The sequence below is a fragment of the Aspergillus wentii genome (assembly GCF_001890725.1).
Source record: "Aspergillus wentii DTO 134E9 unplaced genomic scaffold ASPWEscaffold_10, whole genome shotgun sequence".
Classification (NCBI taxonomy): Eukaryota; Fungi; Ascomycota; class Eurotiomycetes; order Eurotiales; family Aspergillaceae; genus Aspergillus; species Aspergillus wentii.
This window is the reverse complement of record NW_024467841.1, coordinates 267,669-286,541: the sequence shown is the minus strand read 5'-3', so window position 1 is coordinate 286,541 and position 18,873 is coordinate 267,669. Positions and strand designations below refer to the sequence as shown.

The 18,873-nt window shown below is 47.9% G+C and overlaps 7 protein-coding genes across 7 annotated transcripts; 5 read left to right on the top strand and 2 right to left on the bottom strand.

Moving 5' to 3' along the window:
* Positions 1-184: 184 nt before the first annotated feature.
* ASPWEDRAFT_121652 (putative siderochrome-iron transporter) lies at positions 185-2,201 on the top strand (the record flags this gene model as incomplete). Its single annotated transcript, XM_040829099.1, has 5 exons — positions 185-378; positions 423-446; positions 491-1,865; positions 1,912-1,928; positions 1,976-2,201. The coding sequence occupies 5 exons, from the start codon at positions 185-187 to the stop codon at positions 2,199-2,201; spliced, it is 1,836 nt and encodes a 611-aa protein (XP_040683443.1).
* Positions 2,202-2,238: 37 nt separating this feature from the next.
* Positions 2,239-3,060, bottom strand: ASPWEDRAFT_122164 (esterase/lipase family protein; the record flags this gene model as incomplete). Its single annotated transcript, XM_040829137.1, has 1 exon — positions 2,239-3,060. The coding sequence occupies one exon, from the start codon at positions 3,058-3,060 to the stop codon at positions 2,239-2,241; it is 822 nt and encodes a 273-aa protein (XP_040683442.1).
* A 1,978-nt stretch (positions 3,061-5,038) lies between these two features.
* On the bottom strand, positions 5,039-7,643 carry ASPWEDRAFT_46512 (Zn(II)2Cys6 transcription factor). The gene is made up of 6 exons (XM_040836778.1): positions 7,438-7,643; positions 7,096-7,258; positions 6,846-7,016; positions 6,303-6,778; positions 6,122-6,256; positions 5,039-6,076 (listed from the first exon to the last, which is right to left on the bottom strand). The coding sequence occupies exons 1-6, from the start codon at positions 7,537-7,539 to the stop codon at positions 5,297-5,299; spliced, it is 1,827 nt and encodes a 608-aa protein (XP_040683441.1). The 5' UTR covers positions 7,540-7,643; the 3' UTR covers positions 5,039-5,296.
* A 4,428-nt stretch (positions 7,644-12,071) lies between these two features.
* On the top strand, positions 12,072-14,197 carry ASPWEDRAFT_55341 (uncharacterized protein; the record flags this gene model as incomplete). The annotated part of the gene is made up of 3 exons (XM_040838198.1): positions 12,072-12,114; positions 12,161-13,838; positions 13,993-14,197. The coding sequence occupies 3 exons, from the start codon at positions 12,072-12,074 to the stop codon at positions 14,195-14,197; spliced, it is 1,926 nt and encodes a 641-aa protein (XP_040683440.1).
* A 79-nt stretch (positions 14,198-14,276) lies between these two features.
* Positions 14,277-16,194, top strand: ASPWEDRAFT_296638 (putative MFS transporter). Its single transcript, XM_040833310.1, has 2 exons — positions 14,277-14,505; positions 14,553-16,194. The coding sequence occupies exons 1-2, from the start codon at positions 14,324-14,326 to the stop codon at positions 15,892-15,894; spliced, it is 1,524 nt and encodes a 507-aa protein (XP_040683439.1). The 5' UTR covers positions 14,277-14,323; the 3' UTR covers positions 15,895-16,194.
* Positions 16,126-17,039, top strand: ASPWEDRAFT_32997 (NRDE family protein; the record flags this gene model as incomplete). Its single annotated transcript, XM_040833733.1, has 2 exons — positions 16,126-16,191; positions 16,236-17,039. 2 exons carry the CDS (start codon positions 16,126-16,128, stop codon positions 17,037-17,039), a joined length of 870 nt encoding a protein of 289 aa, XP_040683438.1.
* A 498-nt stretch (positions 17,040-17,537) lies between these two features.
* ASPWEDRAFT_177501 (uncharacterized protein) lies at positions 17,538-18,070 on the top strand (the record flags this gene model as incomplete). Its single annotated transcript, XM_040831661.1, has 4 exons — positions 17,538-17,680; positions 17,800-17,868; positions 17,915-17,980; positions 18,028-18,070. 4 exons carry the CDS (start codon positions 17,538-17,540, stop codon positions 18,068-18,070), a joined length of 321 nt encoding a protein of 106 aa, XP_040683437.1.
* Between the last annotated feature and the right edge of the window lie 803 nt (positions 18,071-18,873).

The following is an 18,873-nucleotide window of genomic DNA, read 5'->3' as shown; positions in this document are numbered from 1 at the left end:
AAACATCTCCCAGTCGCTGCTTCTTCGCTGCTGATTTTCATCCCTGTCTTTGGCATCACCCCGCATCATCCCTTTCGGAGATGGCGATAAGCCCGACTTGATCGCTTTATCGTCTTATTTCCATCAAAATTATCGACGTTATCCATCATCGATGCCAGTATAGATACTGGATACTCCTGCCAATATGCAGGCCATCACTGCTGTCAAGCGAGCATTTATCAAGGACGATACACCTCACCAGGTCTATTTCACCGAAAAACCTCAAGATGTGCAGCCACGATCGTCCATCGACGCTGAGGCCGAGGCAGTGGGAATTGCCAAAATCGAAGCGATCGAGAGCATTTGGAGTCGCAAAGGACGATATCTCGTCTATGCTGGGTATGACATGATTTCTCTTCTCTGCTTCTAAACTAACCTCCCAGACTGGCCATGATTATGATCATTTAGTAAGCAACTTTGCCCTCATATTTATCGCTTTCTAACCATCCAGCGAACTCGATAATTCTACCGTGGGAACCTATCGCAACTATGCCACTTCTGCCTTTAATCAACTCTCCATGCTGGCCACTCTCAACACGGCGGCCAGTATCATCACCGGGGTCTGCAAACCTCCTATCGCCAAAATGTCCGATGTCGTAGGACGCGCAGAGACCTACATTTTCACCATCTCCTGTTTCATCCTCTCCTACATTCTGTGCGCATCATCGAAAGATTTTAATACATATGCCGGTGGCTATGTCTTTTACTCCATCGGCCAAGGTGGCACTTCCATGCTTAACTCTGTCATCGTCTCTGATTTCTCTTCCATGCGATGGAGAGGCTTCAGCTACAACCTCCTCTATCTCCCCTTCCTTATCATCCCCTGGGTGTCTGCCTTTATCATCGACAGCGTGGTCAACGGCATTGGCTGGCGTTGGGGAATCGGCATGTTTGCTATTCTCATGCCTTTCTGTGCCAGCTTCATCATCATCACTCTTCTCATTTTTCAACACCGCGCCAAACGTTCGGGTGTTGTTCTCACAGAACGACTCAATTTATATACCTTCTTCTCTCGCATCGACTTGGGCGGTGTCATTCTCCTCAGCGGCGGGTTCGCTCTCCTTCTCATCCCTATTACCATTGCTGCTACAACTACAAGTCGCTGGAGAACCCCGTGGGTCGATGTCTTGATTGCCCTCGGTGCTATCTGTCTATTATGTCTCTATCCTTATGAAAAATACTTCGCCAAATACCCCGTCGTCCCGGCACGATACTTCCGAACCCTGTCCGTGGTCATCCCAGTGTCCCTAAGCTGCATTGACAATATCAGCTTCGGCGCCACCCACACCTATCTATACGCCTGGAGCATTGTATCCCACAACTTCTCTCCCCGCGATGCTCAATTCCTCACCTACACCAATGGCGTCGCGCAATGTCTCGTCGGAATGCTCTCCGGTCTGCTGATGTACCGCTTCCGCTCGTACAAATGGATCGGAGTGGTGGGTGCCATTGTCCGACTAGTCGGGTATGGAGTCATGGTTCGCCTGCGGAGTAACGACAGTTCCACTGCGGAGCTGTTCATCGTGCAGCTGGTGCAGGGCGTGGGCAGTGGTGTCATCGAGACGGTGAATATTGTCGCTGCGCAGATTGTCGTCCCACATGATGAATTGGCGCAGGTTACTTCCCTAGTCATGCTGGGTGCACTGCTAGGGAATGGAATTGGATCTGCGATTGCTGGGGGCATCTATACGGAAGAGCTTCGGAATCGGCTGCGTTTTCGGATGGGTTCTGGAGTGAGTGAGAAGGAGGTGAATACGGTTTATGATTCGATTACAGGGGGATTGCCTGCTTGGGGGACGGCTGAACGGACAGCTGTAAATCAGGCAGTAAGTTTCTATTCCCCATATTAAATGATGTATACTGACGGTTTAGTACTCGGATGTTATGGGGTTTGTACAGGGCATTAACTACAGTGTGACTATGCTAACCACTGCAGGTATATTACGATTGCCGCCCTGGCTATTTCTGTTCCAATTGTTATACTGGCCTTGTTCATGCCAGACAACAAACTTGGGTATGTTCATTCTGATGGAGGATGTACACTGCTGACTCTTGTAGGGACCGCCATAATCTCGAAGAGGAATGTTCTATGTCCTCGGAATCCTTCGAGGACTCGGAACTGGATGAGACGAAATGATGTTATGATCTTGATTATCTATTAGAATACAATCTATATACTATATGACCTGTTCAGTCCACTCATTTCCCCGGCGATCCCAAAACACAAGTAAAGTTACGGCCCGGCGTGCCGTCCAGCGCATTCTTGACCAGATTCCACACATTCAGATCATACGCTTCCCCAATATGGCCAACAGGATCCCACTCGCACGTATCCTGAACCCACCAATTCGCGACTCCATCCTCATGCACAAACGAAGTCGACGTCGGTGTCACCAACTCATCATGCCGCGACGCAATCACCGTCAACGAATTCCCCTTTTGCACAATCGGCTTCCCATCGTTCAACTTTTCCACGGCCGGCCCATCAGGCCCCAGATCATTGCACGCAGGACACCCAACCAGATCCAACACATCGCCGATCACCTCCCGCGTCGTGTTACCCAGGATATACGCCAGATCATAAATATTCGCGAAATTCGTGCCCCGCGTCGGCGGCGCAATCGCAACAAGCTTATCCAGCATCGGCGCGACAGGCTCAAACTTGGGCACGTACAGCGTCTGAAACGCGCCCTCCGAGTGGCCCACCAGATCGATCTTGCCTGCACCCGTCTTGTTGGCTACTTCGACGATGTAGTCGGCGATTTCGCCCGCCGACTCGGAAATGGACTTTAGCCCGCCTACGAACGGGAAGAGCGGGTAGTCGCCGTAGGTGCGCGCGTAGGTGCAGTACCCCTTTGCCTGCAGCCAGCCTTGGAGGAAGTTGATGTCTTCGTAGAAGGTGGCGCCGAGGCCGTGCAGGAAGATGATGGGGTTGGGGTGGGATTCGCTGCGGCAGGAGAAGTCGTTGATGCCGGTTGCGATGGCGGGGGCAGCGGCTGCCAGGAGGGAGAGGAACTTCATTGTAAAGAGTGACTATAAAGAGTGACTATACAAAACAATAAGAAAATAAAGAATGAATGAATGACAAAAGAGTGGTTCAGAGAAAGAATGACACCCCCGTATTTTTATTTATCTGCAGTGCAGGCTGACCTCGAATTCCGTCAATTTCTTCATCAACAGCCCAAGTGGGCCGGATCGAGCCGCTATACAAACTATTGGAACCGATGGCGTCGATCTGCGGAAATTCACCATCATCACTGGCCAGAATGACCCAGCAATTGTCAAATTTTCGTGTTTGGTCCACTGTTAATCTGGCGTCTGGCTAATTAGAAGAAGGACTGTTATTGCATGTGTTGGCTGAAACATCGTCATGAGACATGGATATCTTCATTATTCACTACGCATGATTCCTGTTCTTTCAGGTAGTAAATAATGGATGGTTACTATAATGAAGTAAATGCATTCACCCTAAACAGGTATAAAACCAGGAAATCCCTTCTCTAGATCTTCTACTCTCCATCATCTCTACACTTCTCTTCAATATACATACAACTGCTTCTACTATATATAAATCATCTTTAATATACGTCAACCATCCTCCAGATCTATCAACACATATCACAGATACAAATCGACGACATCCAATCCATCCGATGGGAGCAGAGCAACCGTTTTCGATAACCCAGTCAATAATACATAGCAGTTCAGTGAAATGAGAATATCGTCCACGCAATAAATGATCCTGCCTACATCTGGGTCTGACATCCTACGATATTTCTCGCGGCTCTATGATGTTTGCCAAAACATCAGGATGGCGAACCTCTGTTGCCAGGACAAGTTGAGCAGCCATACTGCATTGGCAAGGATTAGCTGGTTTTCTCTTTGTCTATTTACTCGTTAAATCACCATGTCGCATCGCAGACCAGCATAGAAATTCGGGAATGTCTATGCGAGCCATGGAGAAGAAACCCCTGCGGAAATCTGGCACTTGACACAAGATGGTTAATCCAGTGGACGCTATCCCCAGCCGACCAGAATGTGTAAAGACTCTTTGTACCTGGAAGCGAAGGATCCTGCTATAAAAGACCTTTACATTATCCAGGAACAACATCCATCGGATCAACGTCGACGCAGGGTAGACTGTAGCCTTACTACATCAAAGGATGAACGACATGCTCTACGTCGAATTCAGTCGCTCGTCTTCAAAGCGCTTGCGCCAACTGTAGCTTCCACTCGAGAGGGAGCCAGTGCAGCTATTCTGATAAAGCAGTTGCCACTGGTTATGGCATCAAAACAACCTATGGCTCTGGGGAATGTCCCCATCGAGCGTTCCATCCTTCGTGGTGCATCTGTATACCAAGCATCAACACAACTGATATCATCCTCAGAGAGATCATGACCGAAGTCGACATTACCATAACAACGCCAATAAACGGTACGTGATTGGACGCCACGATCGCGATATTCGACAAGTCATCTTTCTATTTTGGCCCTGGAATATTGATGGTCCTAACCACCACCCCAACTCTGGTGCTTAATGCAAGAAGCCAGCGTAAAGGGCATCTGCCTCTGATTCATGCTCAAACACACCACGCCGAAGATATTGCCATCTCATCAGAAAAGTTGACTTCCAAGTCGGGATTCATCGAGACACCAGAACCGCAGATCAGAATCTCGCTTCCTACTATAGAAACCGAACACCTGAGCTTGTTGGTTATCACCCGGACAGAGTACCCAACCCGGATGGTCTGTGTGTCTCTGTATTGGCAGCCAGTCAGGTGGATATTGAGTTCATGTTCATTCTACTGGGCGTGCGTTCAGCGTCTATCAAGTTTCTTGATCTAATCGACGATAAGTCCCGGAGTGCCATGATAGAAGTCGATTAGGAAGGCTGTGTGTGTGTTACCTATTGAGCATCGATCTACATTGCCTCCGACACCGGTGGCTGATTCTACATGTTTGTTTGGTTGATACTTTCATATATGCATGCCTGGAGGATAGAAATGATAAAATGTGATTAGACAACCCCGAAACCGTCATTAGGTATCCAAGTATAACAGTTACACCCATACAATACAATATCCCAAGCTAAGAACATACAAACAATCCACAATCGATACACCATAAAACCCATACTCCATAACCAAACAGAAACAGAACGAAAAAAGCGACAATCATTCAATGTCGTACATTCATTGGAGGTAGGTACCCCCTTGTCCGTTGACTTCGACCTGCGATCTGCCAACTGAATCACAGATTATTCCTCCTTCGGCGGGGATGCCACTCCGGGCGGAGATCCAGAACGAGGCGAGAACTCGCGCATTTTACCGCCCCACAAACCGAGGGAATGGCGCTGCTCGACTAGTTTGAGTACTTTGACCATGAATTCCTGTTCTGGGCCGCCGTCTGGCAGACCCTCCCAGGCTACGCGGACGGGAAATGCGAGTCGGTTGATCATGTTTCCTGGCGCGGTGAGGATGTACCATTCTAGACTGCGGCAGATGTAACAGGCAAGACCGTATTGTTCTAGAGGTCCCACGCGGTCTTCAGGACGAGTGTCGGCTGATGAGAGGATGAGGCGGAATGCGCAATAGACGCACATCGACTGGGCGAGACGGAGGTCTGGGTAGGAGAATTTGGTGGGGGTGATGATTTCGCCGGTGCGGGGGTTCTGACACCGGAAGATAGGGAAGCCTTCGTTGCCGTTGGGCTCTGGGCCGGCGGGGACTTCTTCAGGGGGTCCATCTGGGTAGTTGTCGACCATGACGCGTTTCCATTCGTAGAAGCGGAGAGTAACGTCAGCGACGTTGTTCCATAGGGAAGCTTGTTTAACTGTTTTTTCGTGGGCGCTGAGGATGGTGGTGGAGAGTGCGGCATTGAGGTTATCGTATTCTTCGAGAATGCCGGGGATCTCAACGGCCAGGTCGAGGAGGTAGTGGACAAGGTCTTTTGTGGTCGTACCAGCCGACCAGGGAATTGTTTTCCATTCTTCTTGGTTGAGGAATGTTGCAGAGCGAGTGATAAGAGCAGCACCGACCTGATTGGTTAGTGGTTATTGGTGGAAGCAGGCAAGGATACACACCCAGTATGGTCGGAGTTCGGTAAAGAGCAAATGTTCGACTCCGTACATGTGATTCTCCGGTCCGCGATGCTCAATCAGACGCAACGCACCGTGAACATGGGCAGCGACCGATCCGCTCGAGGTACTCTCGACACTCTGCTGGCAGTTAGCATAGTTTAGAGTAGATATGCGGAATAAATACCTCAAACGCCATCAGAAGAATGACAGTCACCAACGTCGATTCCGCCTTGCTCCGCTCCGGATCCTGCAACGCTTGTTGTAGCCCTTTTAGCACGCGGAAATTCCGCTCAAACCCAGTAAGCTCGAGCTGTTTATGTCCAATGGATCGGCCAAAGAAAGCCATCGAGACGGCTTCATAAGCCTCCGAAATCATAGGGGAGAACATGCGGATTCCGGCCGCTGCGCGAAGGGCTCCCGCTCGTCCGTGCTTGTGGTTGACCTGAGGGCTGAAGGCATCGACGAAGCGTTCGACAAACAGATCCAATGCCGGCCTGGCCGAGGAAATCGGAGGACCGAGAGACGAGGACGACGAGGAGGAATCATCGCTGTCCTCAAAGGGAGAGGCAAAGTTGAAAGATGCCGACCGGTCCGAATCGTCGATAAACACCTCTTCCACATCCTCATCGCCCTGGGAAATTTGTCTTCGAAGCGGGAGATCTTCACATCATGCAATGTCAGCGTACGCCATTCCCGTATTCCCGATCGGATTTCCAATTGAACGTACCCTCTGATCCCTCCCATGGCCCCACCGAGACGACCTGCTTCTTCAATGCATTATTATGGGCATTTCGGATCCCGCCGACGAGCTGATCCACGACTTCCAGTGGCGCAGAGCGGATGGAGTCGAAGAAGCCATTGAGCTTGGCGAGGCGTTTTCGACTTCGCATGCGATGATCTGAAAACGCACGTTGAGCCGTTAGTGGGGATTGCAATTCAACCGGGGACCTGCAGCGATCGGATGCATCGAAACCCACCATAGCTATCAATTCGAGACCTCAGATCACGGATCTCCAAGCGGAGATTGCGGATCTCGTCGGCTTGGATGATGGGGCCCTCGTCATCGGGAATAACCTCGAAGACGCACTTGGAGGGGTATCCGTGGGCGCAACAGGCATGGCAGGGCTTGACGCGATCGCACTGGAAGGATCGTCAGAAAATCAGGGGTAAATTAGAGATGAGCAGGAGGCAGAAAAAGAAAAGCGATGGAATATTGAAATTAAAAAAGAAATTAAAGTAGAGAATAAGGTAAAATAAGATAAAATAAGATGAAACGGTCGGGAATGACGGAGGCTTCCGCCAGAGCAATCAACACACACCTTGACCTTACGGAGGCGGCAGACCTTGCAGGAGCGCGACTGACGGTTGATGGGCTTCTTCTTTGCAGTGGGCAGCGCGGCCTCAGGGTCGTATACGACCATGGCGGGAGATAATAGTGGGATAGGAGCAATAGTGGAGGAATGAAGGGGCAAGCGAGGGAGGAGAGAGGAGGATTTCCATGGTGCGCGGCCAACGACACGGCGGGATTCAGGGCCGTGAGATCTGGGACGAGCGAAACCGAGATCTGAAGCCGAAGCGAAGTGGTACGGTGGAGCGGTATGAGTCAGCATGATGCAGCATTTATGCGGAGCATCTGCTGAGTCAGTATATGCAGCAATATTAACGTAATCCACGGCCGAGCCGCGAATACGACCGAGCCGCGAATTTTCGCCGCTCCGAAGGTATTCTTGAAGCTTTTCAACCACCAACACCATTAAATTAAATTAAATATTATATGAATATGAAGCTATTTACTGGGGCAGTTTCATATTGTATGTCCAACATTCTAGCAGCTACTGCAGCGTGGTGGAGCGCGTTAGCAAGGCATAGGTGTATTTCTAATAACCTACTCAATAACCTGCTCATTAAGCTGCTGGACACACTCATGACCTTCCTGTACAGAGATAAAGAGGTTATCCCCTAGAGAAGCACATTTCCTTGCTTTTTTCTTTATTTTCTGCTCATTTTCAGCCCGTAGAACCTTTATCTCCTGTTAGAGAAGAAGATTCATATTCATTGCCATAGATGCAGCCTTTTTAAGGTGTTGAATATATAATACTAGACTGCTAGAAAGGGTTCTTTTCTTTTAAAGACTTCTCTATAGGCTTTAAACTTTGCAATCAATTTAGTAAGGATTCTGAGGTATTTAAAAAGCAGAAGAGATTAACCCATCAACTTTAATAAGAGGTGGTGTTAGCGTATGAAGTTAGAAGGTGATTTTCTTAAGAACCCAGTCTTTATTTAGTGGTTTAAGACCAGCTCCTGTGAAGCTATTATATATATTCTTCTTAGTAAAGACTGCTGCACAGGCTGGAGGATATAGGTATAGGAAATCCTCTTTATTAATATAGTTATTTCCAGCTGTCATCATCCCCTTAATAAGCTTTCCGTATGCGCGTTTAAGTGGCCCAAAAACACCAACATTAAGGGGTTAAAGAAGGTGAGATGTATATGGAGGCATGTAAAGATAAATAATTATATTTCTCTTATAAAAATCATTAAATTCAGCAGTTTAGTGGCTTAAATGGCCATTAAGAATAAGCAACCGCTTCGCGCCAGTTAAGTATGGTCTTGAAAAGGGTTTATATACCTCTTTTAACCACCTCAGGCCTATCTCATCTATTGTCCAGCCATTTGAACTATTAGTAAGCCTCTAATCTAGAGGTAGGTTAGGCTCTTAATACCATAGAGCCTGGTGTTCTTTCCCCTTCAAGATAACCACTGGTGGTATAGAAATCCCTTTTAAAGCTGTACATTTAATGATTATGACCCATTTATAATTACCCTGGATAACTCTATAAGGTCTCTCACTGTACTCTACTGCAGTAATAACCTTAGATATTATACAGAGTTTCATGGCAAAGCCAGTTTCATTAAAGTTCCAGATATCATCTTAATATATACCATGCTCTTAAATAGCTGTATATATAGTTTAAAACCACTATTTTAAGACCTCTAGATCCTCCTGCTTTACACACTAGTATGTAATCCTCTAATTATATCTTATATGTACTTTAGGACAGCGTTTAACAAAGGAATATAACTAGTTAATCTTAATAACTGTAGAAGGGTCCTGTATACACTCATAGAGTAAAAGCTATGCCATTCCACGCAGGAATTCTAGTCTAATTAAAAAGCCTTATCTATCTGCATCTAGCAGTAGCTGGATAAGAGTTTCTTCTTTAAAAGCAGTCAATTTGTGGCCATTGGCGTGTGTTTCAGATCATGGTTTAATACCAGCAAGCCAATTGTGAAGTATAGATTCAGGTATGCCAAATATCTCAGCAGCTTTTAATTTTGATTTAACTTTTTTCTCTTTCCATACAGAAATGGCCATTTGAATATGAGCTTCCTTAGATAAAGGCATTTTATATGAAAATATGAAAAAACTGACGCGTTGAAGGTGGTTGTTTGGAATATTTAGTGGGAGCGGCGAAAATTCGCGGCTCAGTCGTATTCGCGGCTCGGCCGTGGATTACGTTATGCAAGCATAATGTGATGAGTCAGTTTATTTATACATGGTGAGTCAGCAGCTATGCAAGCATAACATAATCCACAAGCGAGCTGCGCACCCAAGCGAGCTGCGCAACCCCCAACATTCCAACGCGTTTTAATTAATTAAAGCAGTTCAATTCATCACCATGCCACCAAAATCGCGTCAAATCGCTCAATATTCAGGGAATCAAGAGGGACAGATTCTATTGGCTATTTCTGCAATTTAAAAGGGTCAAATACCATCTATATAACAAGCAGCAGCTGTATTTTAAGTTCCTGAATTAACCCTTTAAACCTGACTGCATGGAATCACTCCACGCTTAGAAAAGCGTGTAAATAACCATAAATTAACTTAATTTAAAGAATAATTGCTTGTCTAATGGATCCTTTCTATAGATTAACATGGAATGCCCCCCCGGCCGGCAACTGTATAAGAAATGGCTAATATTCTCCTAGTAAAGTGTAGTTCTATATCTACATAACCTACTGGTAAGAACTGGGTCTATAACTTTGTTAAACGCCACCTAGAATTAAAGATAAAGTTCTTATAAAAATATAACTATCAGCGTGTACAAATAGAGGATCTAAAAGTTATAAAAGAATAGTTAAATTATATATAAATCACTATTATATAATATAGGATTGCTGCAGAAGATATCTATAACTTTAATAAAATAGGATTTATAATAGGATTAGTTATAACTGCTAGGGTTATTACTAGCTTAGAGGCAGCTAGTTGTCTATCTCTTATCCAGCCAGGAAATTAGGAATAGGTGACTTCAATTAAATCTGTAAATGTAATAGGATGGGCTTTACCTCCATGCATTATATTTAAAGGAAAGACCTATATAGAAGGCTGGTATGAAGACAATACCTTACTAAAGGATTAGATGATTGAAACCAGTGATAATAGATGGACTACTAATGAGATTAGATTAAAATGGCTTTAAAAAATCTTTATTCCAGCTATAAATAGCTGTATAGTTGGAAAAAAACGCCTCTTAATCCTTAATGGCTATGTATCCCACTTAGCCCCTAAATTTAATCTTATCTATAGTAAGAATAATATTATTCTACTCTACATGCCTGCATATTCATCTCATCTACTACAGCCCCTAGATATTGGCTGTTTTGCTATTTTAAAGCGCTTATATAGCTGCTTAGTGGAGCAGAAGATATAGGTTAGAGTTAACTATATTAATAAAATTAACTTCCTTACTGCATATCCCCACGCCTGTACAGAGGCTTTTAAAGCAGATAATATAAAGAATGGATTCGCAGCAGCTGGACTATAGCCATTAAATCTAGAAAGAGTGCTTTAAAAACTAAATATTTAACCTCATACACTAACACCCCCAGGGAGCCGCTCCACTAATTCAGTGCTAAAAACACCTTATACAGTTAAGCAACTGGAAAAGTAGGTATCTATAATTAAGAAGCTGCTTCAGGCATGTATAGAGAGTCCTTTAAGTCTAATAAAAACAGCACTAGATTAACTAGTTAAGGGTTGTTAGATAGTAATAAATAGTGCAGTTCTTTTAGCAAAGGAAAACAGTGATTTATAAGCTGCCAATGTAAAGCAGCAGGATAAAAGAAAGTGATCTACTAGGCAGATACCTAATCTAGGAGGCTTAACTGTATAAGAGGCTCAGGATGCAATACAATGTGAGAATGAGATCAGAAATGACCCTGCACCTGTATCTACTGATCCTGCTGCGGCTGCATCTCAACGGCCTGTACGAGCGCCCCCGCGCTGCAGTGACTGTCATAACATTGGACATAGGCGATTGCAATGTCCTAATCGCAATCGCAGCTAGTTTTTATATAGAAATGCATTATTTTGTTGTTGAATTGCTTCATATTTCAACCGCGGTCGGAGAGTTGCGCAGCTCGGTTGGGTGCGCAGCTCGCTTGTGGATTACGTTAACTATGTCTGCTGATTCAGCAGTTATGCTCCACTGTCCGTGTTTATCCTGGCCACTCTAATTGGCTGCAGATGATAATGCCATTATAATGATCAACATTTACCTACTCTGTCAGTTAAGTACACTAAAAACAAATTCATCTGACCGGTTATGTGGATCGCATTCAGCTCGTTCAGCTCTTCAGCTATTCAAGCTTTCAGCTCAGCTACACGGCAGACAGCCAACTCATAAAGTAAATGACACACAAGGTCCACCAGCTAAACTCGGTAGCATGGAATCACCAAACCATAAGGCCCATACACGGCTGGCGATGTCCAGTAGGATACTCACATATGCCCCAATGCCTTGATCTGCCAGGCAACTAGCACATATATTCATCCCGATCATCTAGTTCGCATCGCGTCAATTTCAGCTGTGGACCGTCATCGGCATATAATAACCTCCATGATGTCGTCGCGATTGCTCGTCAAATTCAACATCAGCACCAGAGCATTATGGAAAAAACAGTCAATATAGACCTCGTCGTCATCGGAGCTGGTATGCCGTGTATGCCCCATCATCACTAGATCAACTAACGATTCAGGATGGTTTGGTTTGGCCGCTGCCAAAGCCTATATCGACATTAATCCCCTGCACAATGTGGTCATCCTAGACAGCGCTCCCTCTGTAGGGGGAGTGTGGGCAACATACCGTCTGTATAAAGGATTGGCGACGAACAACATCGTCGGTAGTTTTGAATACAGCGACTTTCCCATGGATGAGCGATTTGGTGTTCGTCCAGGGCATCATATTTCCGGAGACTCCATCAACCAATATCTAGAAGCGTATGTGGATGAATTCGGGTTGCGCAGTCGAATACAGTGTGACTCCAAAGTGGAAACAGCCACACATAGTCCGGATGAATCGTGGGTTCTGCATATCACTCAGTCTGGCAGTTCCAGATGTCTTCACGCCCGCAAGATGATTGTTGCAACGGGCCTCAACGCAGAGCCGATCATGCCGACATTCGCTGGTCAGGAGGAATTCCAAACTCCTCTCTTCCACTGTCGTGATTTGGCTGAAAATGAATCGATGTATTTAAAATCCGAACGACCCGTGACGGTCCTTGGATGCAACAAGTCCTCCTGGGATACGGTGAACGCCTGCGCAGCGTCCGGCCAGCAGGTCGACTGGATAATTCGTGCTTCAGGACATGGTCCGATCTTAATGGCATCGCCGTATTTCACGCCATGGAAGGTGAAGCTGGAGAGAATGCCTTCAACGCGACTAGTCTCCTGGTTCAGTCCGTGTATCTGGGGTGACGGGCGTCTTCCCCGATTTCTGCATCGCACATGGCTGGGTCGAAAGGTGGTGAGCGCATTCTGGAAGGGCATGGATAAGTGTATTCATCCCGTAGAGCAATATAACGCCCATCCTGAGATGCAGAAATTGATGCCCTGGGGAGACGCGCCGTCATTCAGCGTGTGGAATTATCCCACCGACGATCTTGTCGATGCAGTCCGCAATGGCACAGTCAGGATTCACATCGCCAACATCACCCATCTCTCCTCTCAGACTGTCCATCTTTCAACCGGGGAAAGCCTCCCTTCAGCAGCACTGATTTGCTCAACTGGATGGAAGCCCTGTCCGCCCATTAAATTCCTCCCAGAAGGGATAGAAACAGAACTGGGACTGCCCAGCGGCAACGACATCGACGAGCAGATCATCGACGCAGCCAACAAACACATCCTTGGTCGGCTTCCCCGCTTGAAGAAAGAACGTCACGATAACCTGCCCAACTACAAGCCCATGACCGATCAGGAGCCAGACCATCCATACCGACTCGCACGGTTCATGGTGCCGCCCTCGATGGTGTCCGAACGGTCCGTCGTCTTCGTGGGGGCAATACACACCTTTCACACGGGTCTCGTCTCCCAAGCACAGGGTCTCTGGGCAGCAGCGTATCTCAGCGACCGACTCACCATAACCCCGAGTAGCGAGCTGCCGGCGTCACTCCGATCGGGCAAGCAGGGGGACGCAGCCAGTAGAGAAGAGGACGTGCTGTGGGAAACGGCATTACACTCGCAGTTTTGCAGGCTCCGGCATCCCGGGCCGCTGGGCAAGTGGCATGGAAACGTGGGGTTTGATTTACTGCCGTACTTGGATTTGTTGTTGAAGGATCTGGGCTTGCAGGGACGCCGGAGATCCGGGGTGAAGGAAATGTTGGGCTCGTATTCGGCGGGGGATTATCGGGGGTTAACGAGAGAGTGGAGAGAGAGGCAGCGAATGGGTGTGGATGGGTGACATTCATGATGTTGATACCTGAGTCTGTACATATGATGATGATAATGATGATGAATATTGAATCACTGTAATGGTGAATGGCCGTGGGGGTGGCGTCTCGCCCGAGAGACACGGAGCTTCAACTCCTCTCAGACTGCCGATAACAGGGTTGAGGACTGCCGCAGAAGATCGCGGACATGCTCCGAGTGGCTGGCTGGCTGGAGGTTTCATAGCAGAAGTACATGATGTCAATAACTTCCCCGCTGCGGAGGAGCCCCGATCCACTGCGTGTTTTGACTCTTTGGGAATTGATGGAGATACCCCGGATTCTGTGCTTCTTCTGATTGGATGGGCGTGAATTCCCCTCCCGTGTCATGCGATCCCCCACGTTTTCCCCAGACCCCCGCAATAGTATAAAGTAGTATAAATACCAGTACAAGTAAATAGTAAATAGTAGTGGACAGTACACAGCCAGTCAACAGAAATGGCAGGCATCACAGACCACGATGCAATGGGCGAAAAGGCCGAGATGAGCCACGAGGAAGTGGTCCATCTGACCCAGCTCACAGAGGAAGAGAAGCGGATTGAGAAGAAACTGCGACTGCGCATCGACAGTCTGATCATGCCGCTGGTGATTCTCGTCTATCTGCTCAACTACATTGATCGGTATGTCTACCATATCCATATCTATCGATCCAATGCTAATTCAGTAGTAACAATTATGCGGCCGCCAAACTCCAAGGCCTCGAAGAAGACCTCAATCTCGACGATCAGAAATACCAAACCGGTCTCTCCATTCTCTTCGTCGCCTATATCCTCATGCAGGTCCCCTCCAATCTCCTTCTCAACTACATGGGCCGTCCTTCGCTCTATCTCGGCTTCTTCACTGCTGCTTGGGGATTGGTGTCTGCTCTGACCAGCCAGGTCAAGGGATACGGAGGCATTGTCGCCTGTCGCTTCATCCTCGGTCTGGTCGAGGCCCCTTTCTTTGCTGGTGTCCTCTTCTATCTCTCCAAATGGTACACCAAGAAAGAACTCGCCTTTCGCATGTCCATCTTCTACTCGGGCTCTCTCTTCTCCGGCGCCTTTGGCAACCTCATCGCCGCCGGTATCCTCAACGGCCTCGAAGGCCACCGCGGCCTCTCCTCCTGGCAATGGCTGTACATCATCGAAGGCGCCATCACCATCGCCGTCGGCCTCGCCATCATGGCCATCCTCCCCGACTTCCCAGACACCTGGCGGCTCCTCGACCCGGAAATGAAACACGTCGCCAACCGACGTCTCGCCATCGAAGCCGCCGAAGCCGACGTCGACCAAGCAGGCAAAATGAGCCAAATCCACGGCATGAAACTCGCCTTCACCGACGTCAAGACCTACGTCCTCGCCATCGCCTACATGTCCATCACCGGCGCCAGCGGGTTCCAAAACTTCTTCCCTACCCTCACCGAAACCCTCGGCTACACCAAGATCATCTCGCTGCTTCTCGTCGCGCCCCCCTACATCTTCATGGTCGGCTACTCCCTCGCCCACTCCTACCTCTCCGACAAATACAGCAACCGCTTCTGGTTCTTCGTCTACCCCATCCCCATCACCATCGTCGGCTTCGTCATCTTCATGGCCACCGAGTCCTTCGGTCCCCGCTACTTCTCCTTCTTCCTGATGGTGTTTGTCTTCGCGCAGAACGGCACCGTCTACTCCTGGATCGCGAACGCTATCCCCCGTCCCCCTGCAAAGCGAGCCGCCGCATACGCATTCATCAACTCGGTCGGAAACTCGGCCAGTATCTGGACGCCTTTTACGTACCGCGAGAAGGATGCGCCGTTTTACCGTCCCGCGCTGGGGGTGTGTATTGCGCTGCAGGTGGTTGGGCTGGTCATGGCGTTATTCATGTATGTGCATCTGCGTGGGCTGAATAAGAGACTGGATAGATTGGAAGATGAGGATGTGATTCTTACGGACGAGGAGATAAAGAGATTGCAGCATACGGCGGAGGTGGAGGGAATTGATATTGCGGCTGCCAGACGGTTGCAGAAGGGATTCAGATATATGATTTGATTTAATTAATAGTAGTTTACATAGTGAATTGTGAACAGTGATGTGACATGATGATATTTAAATGTTCGATTGCAATGTAACGTTAATTCGGGTGGCGACAAATCGATTACATCAACACATCCAAAGTATCGACGGAAGTATCGACGGTTTGAATTTACTTTTATTCAATTAACCTCGGAAATCTTTCTCCTGCTGTCTGATATCATACCTATTATTTTCATCATTTTCAACATGTGTATCGCCGTGTTATCGACCGCTCATCCAGACTATCGCCTCATCATCGTCAACAACCGCGACGTACGTATATCCCTCTCTCCAAAAGACTACATCTAACAGAATAGGAATTCCTCCATCGTCCGACCTCCCGCGCAGACTGGTGGCCCAACAACCCCAGCATCCTCAGCGCCCGCGACCTCGCCCGTTCTATCCACGGCACCTGGCTCGGAATCACCAAGCAAGGCCGACTCGCCGTCCTAACCAACATCCACGAACCCAACTGCGAACAGGCAGTCGGCATCTGCAGTCGCGGGGAGATCGTCAACAGCTGGCTGGAGGGATCGGGGGAGAAGCAGCAGACGACAGCCGAGTTCGTGGACGCGATGATGGCCAGCAATGTGATGGATCACATTGCTGGGTTTAATCTGATCTGTGGCTATGTGGGCGAGCCGTTGGCTGTCATTTCGAATCGGGCGAATCCGCGCGTTCACTGGATTCAAAATCAGCCGGGGCAGACGGTCGCGATGAGCAATACGGGATTCGAGGATCGGTCGTGGCCCAAGGTGATTATGGGGGAGAAGTTTGTGGATGAGGCCATTACGGAGCAGGTGAAGCTGGGCGAGACGGAGGATGAGTTCATTGTGAGGTTATTCGAGACATTCGCGACTGATACCCTGCCTCGGCTGTCTGAGGATAGTCTGGAGGCGTATCTAGACGAGTTTCCCAAGAGTGTATTCATCCCGACCATAGGAAGCAGCAAGGCAACGCAGACAGGCTATCTCGAGGGTGCCTACGCAACGCAGAAACAGACCGTGGTGCTGGTTGGCCTGGACGGACGCGTGCGATACGTGGAACGGACGCTGTACGACGAGGACGCAAACACGGTGCCCGGAGCAGATCGCTCCTTTGAATTCACGGTGGAGCGATAAACCGATGAGTGATTTTTCCTGTACATAGTAAATATTAATCGTCAAAGTTCAACCCAGACATGTAAAATTCCCAATTGCGGTGTAGAGAGCACATTCCAATCCCACTCTGATATCATCTTGCGGGTGGCCGCCTCATTAATTGGACAACCCCTCCATTCTGCACGCTGCCCCCTTGCTGATTTGGCCACGCAGGTGTTGTGTGTCCATGGCTTGCTGCTTCGACTGTGGGGGAGGGGAGGTGGCAATGGAGGGGGATTCCGCCGGTTCTGTGCTCTCATTGCCCATCGAGTGTCGTTCGTTTCGCGACCCAAAAATGGCTTCATCTCCAATTCGCCGGATTAGGCAATATCACGTGACTCGCCCGTTGGTCGTGCCAGATGAGGTCATCGCCACGAGGAATATATATACGCTCGAATGCCGTCGTCAATAGGATTAACTTCTCAGCCTTATCCGTCATTCTAAGTGTTATCATCAGTAACGCAGTACCAAGTCATCAATATGCTCCCTCCATCTCAGTTCTCGAGAACCTCCCGCCTCGCCCGTATCACCACGCATTCTACTCCCATCCGCTCCTTCTCCATCGCCATTCCCGCCAGAAAAGCCGATGCAGAATCTCCCAAGCCTCGAGGCTTCCTCGCTGAGTGCGTTTTACCCTTGTCCTCTTTTCTCTTTTCCCTGGATGCGTCCGTGGGAGTACCATTCATGGCATCCCCTGGCGCATCATTCATGACGTCACGTTCCAGACACTGACTTTTTCCAGAAAGGATGGGTACTCACGGCGAGAACAGGCGTATGAGGGTCTGTATGTCAAAGCCCATGAGGCAGAGAGGTATGTGCTGTTGTTTTTGATGATATGACATGAGCTGATGTAGTAGGCTGTTTGTCCTCCGACGCAAGATGAAGGAACAACGACGACAGCTGGAAGAGTTGGACAGGAGTTTGTGAGAAGCATCTTAACATTCGATATCGTCATTTGCTAATCAGACAGCCATGCAATTTCCAAGGGACAACCCAGCACTGCCCAAGTGTAAAATGACTGACTTGACTTGATACCTTTTGTTTTTCGTTTGTTTATTGTTTTATGATCTACTACGATGATCTACGAAGTGCATTATTATGATCAGATTGAGACTCCAATTTGCCTGGTTCGTCACATTTGTATATATGCGTGAAGGCAAAAAGTCCTTAGACATTGCTTAGATTGTGTCTTGTTGCACAGGATAGATAGATGTGCCTGTTCAATATATATTTCAGTCGTTTGTCATCACAGTATTCGACATGCACAACGTAGATAGAATGAACAGATCTATTATAATTTATAAAGTATTACTTTCAAATATATATTTATGGTTAACATATATTCAGCATTTATCAAATGAAATGCCTCCACGTTGATACCGCCTGTGCTTTAGACATTCCTCGCATTAGAGTATAAACACCAGCCAGATCTAAGTATGATGCCAGATATATGCCATGTGATAGCATTGTATCCAAATATACCTCAATCCATCCATGAACCTGGTGAGTGCCTTAAGAGTAAGCTGACCATCACTACCATCGCACCGTGTAGCTGCTTATATCCAGTTTAATACAAAATCAGGCCAGCCTTACAGCCTGTGTGGTTGGCAGCACGGACAACATTTCCCAATATAGCTCTGCAAGCTGTCAGACTCAACGCCAAGTCGGATGAACTTCAACACTGTCATGAGCATTTTCAAGGATCTAGAATGCATCTGCCTTGTTAGGAAACCCTGTCGATCCCGAGACAGTCGCAAATTCGTGTCAGAATCATATCTTATCGTCGGCCTTTAGCGAGTGTCCGAGGCCGAGATAC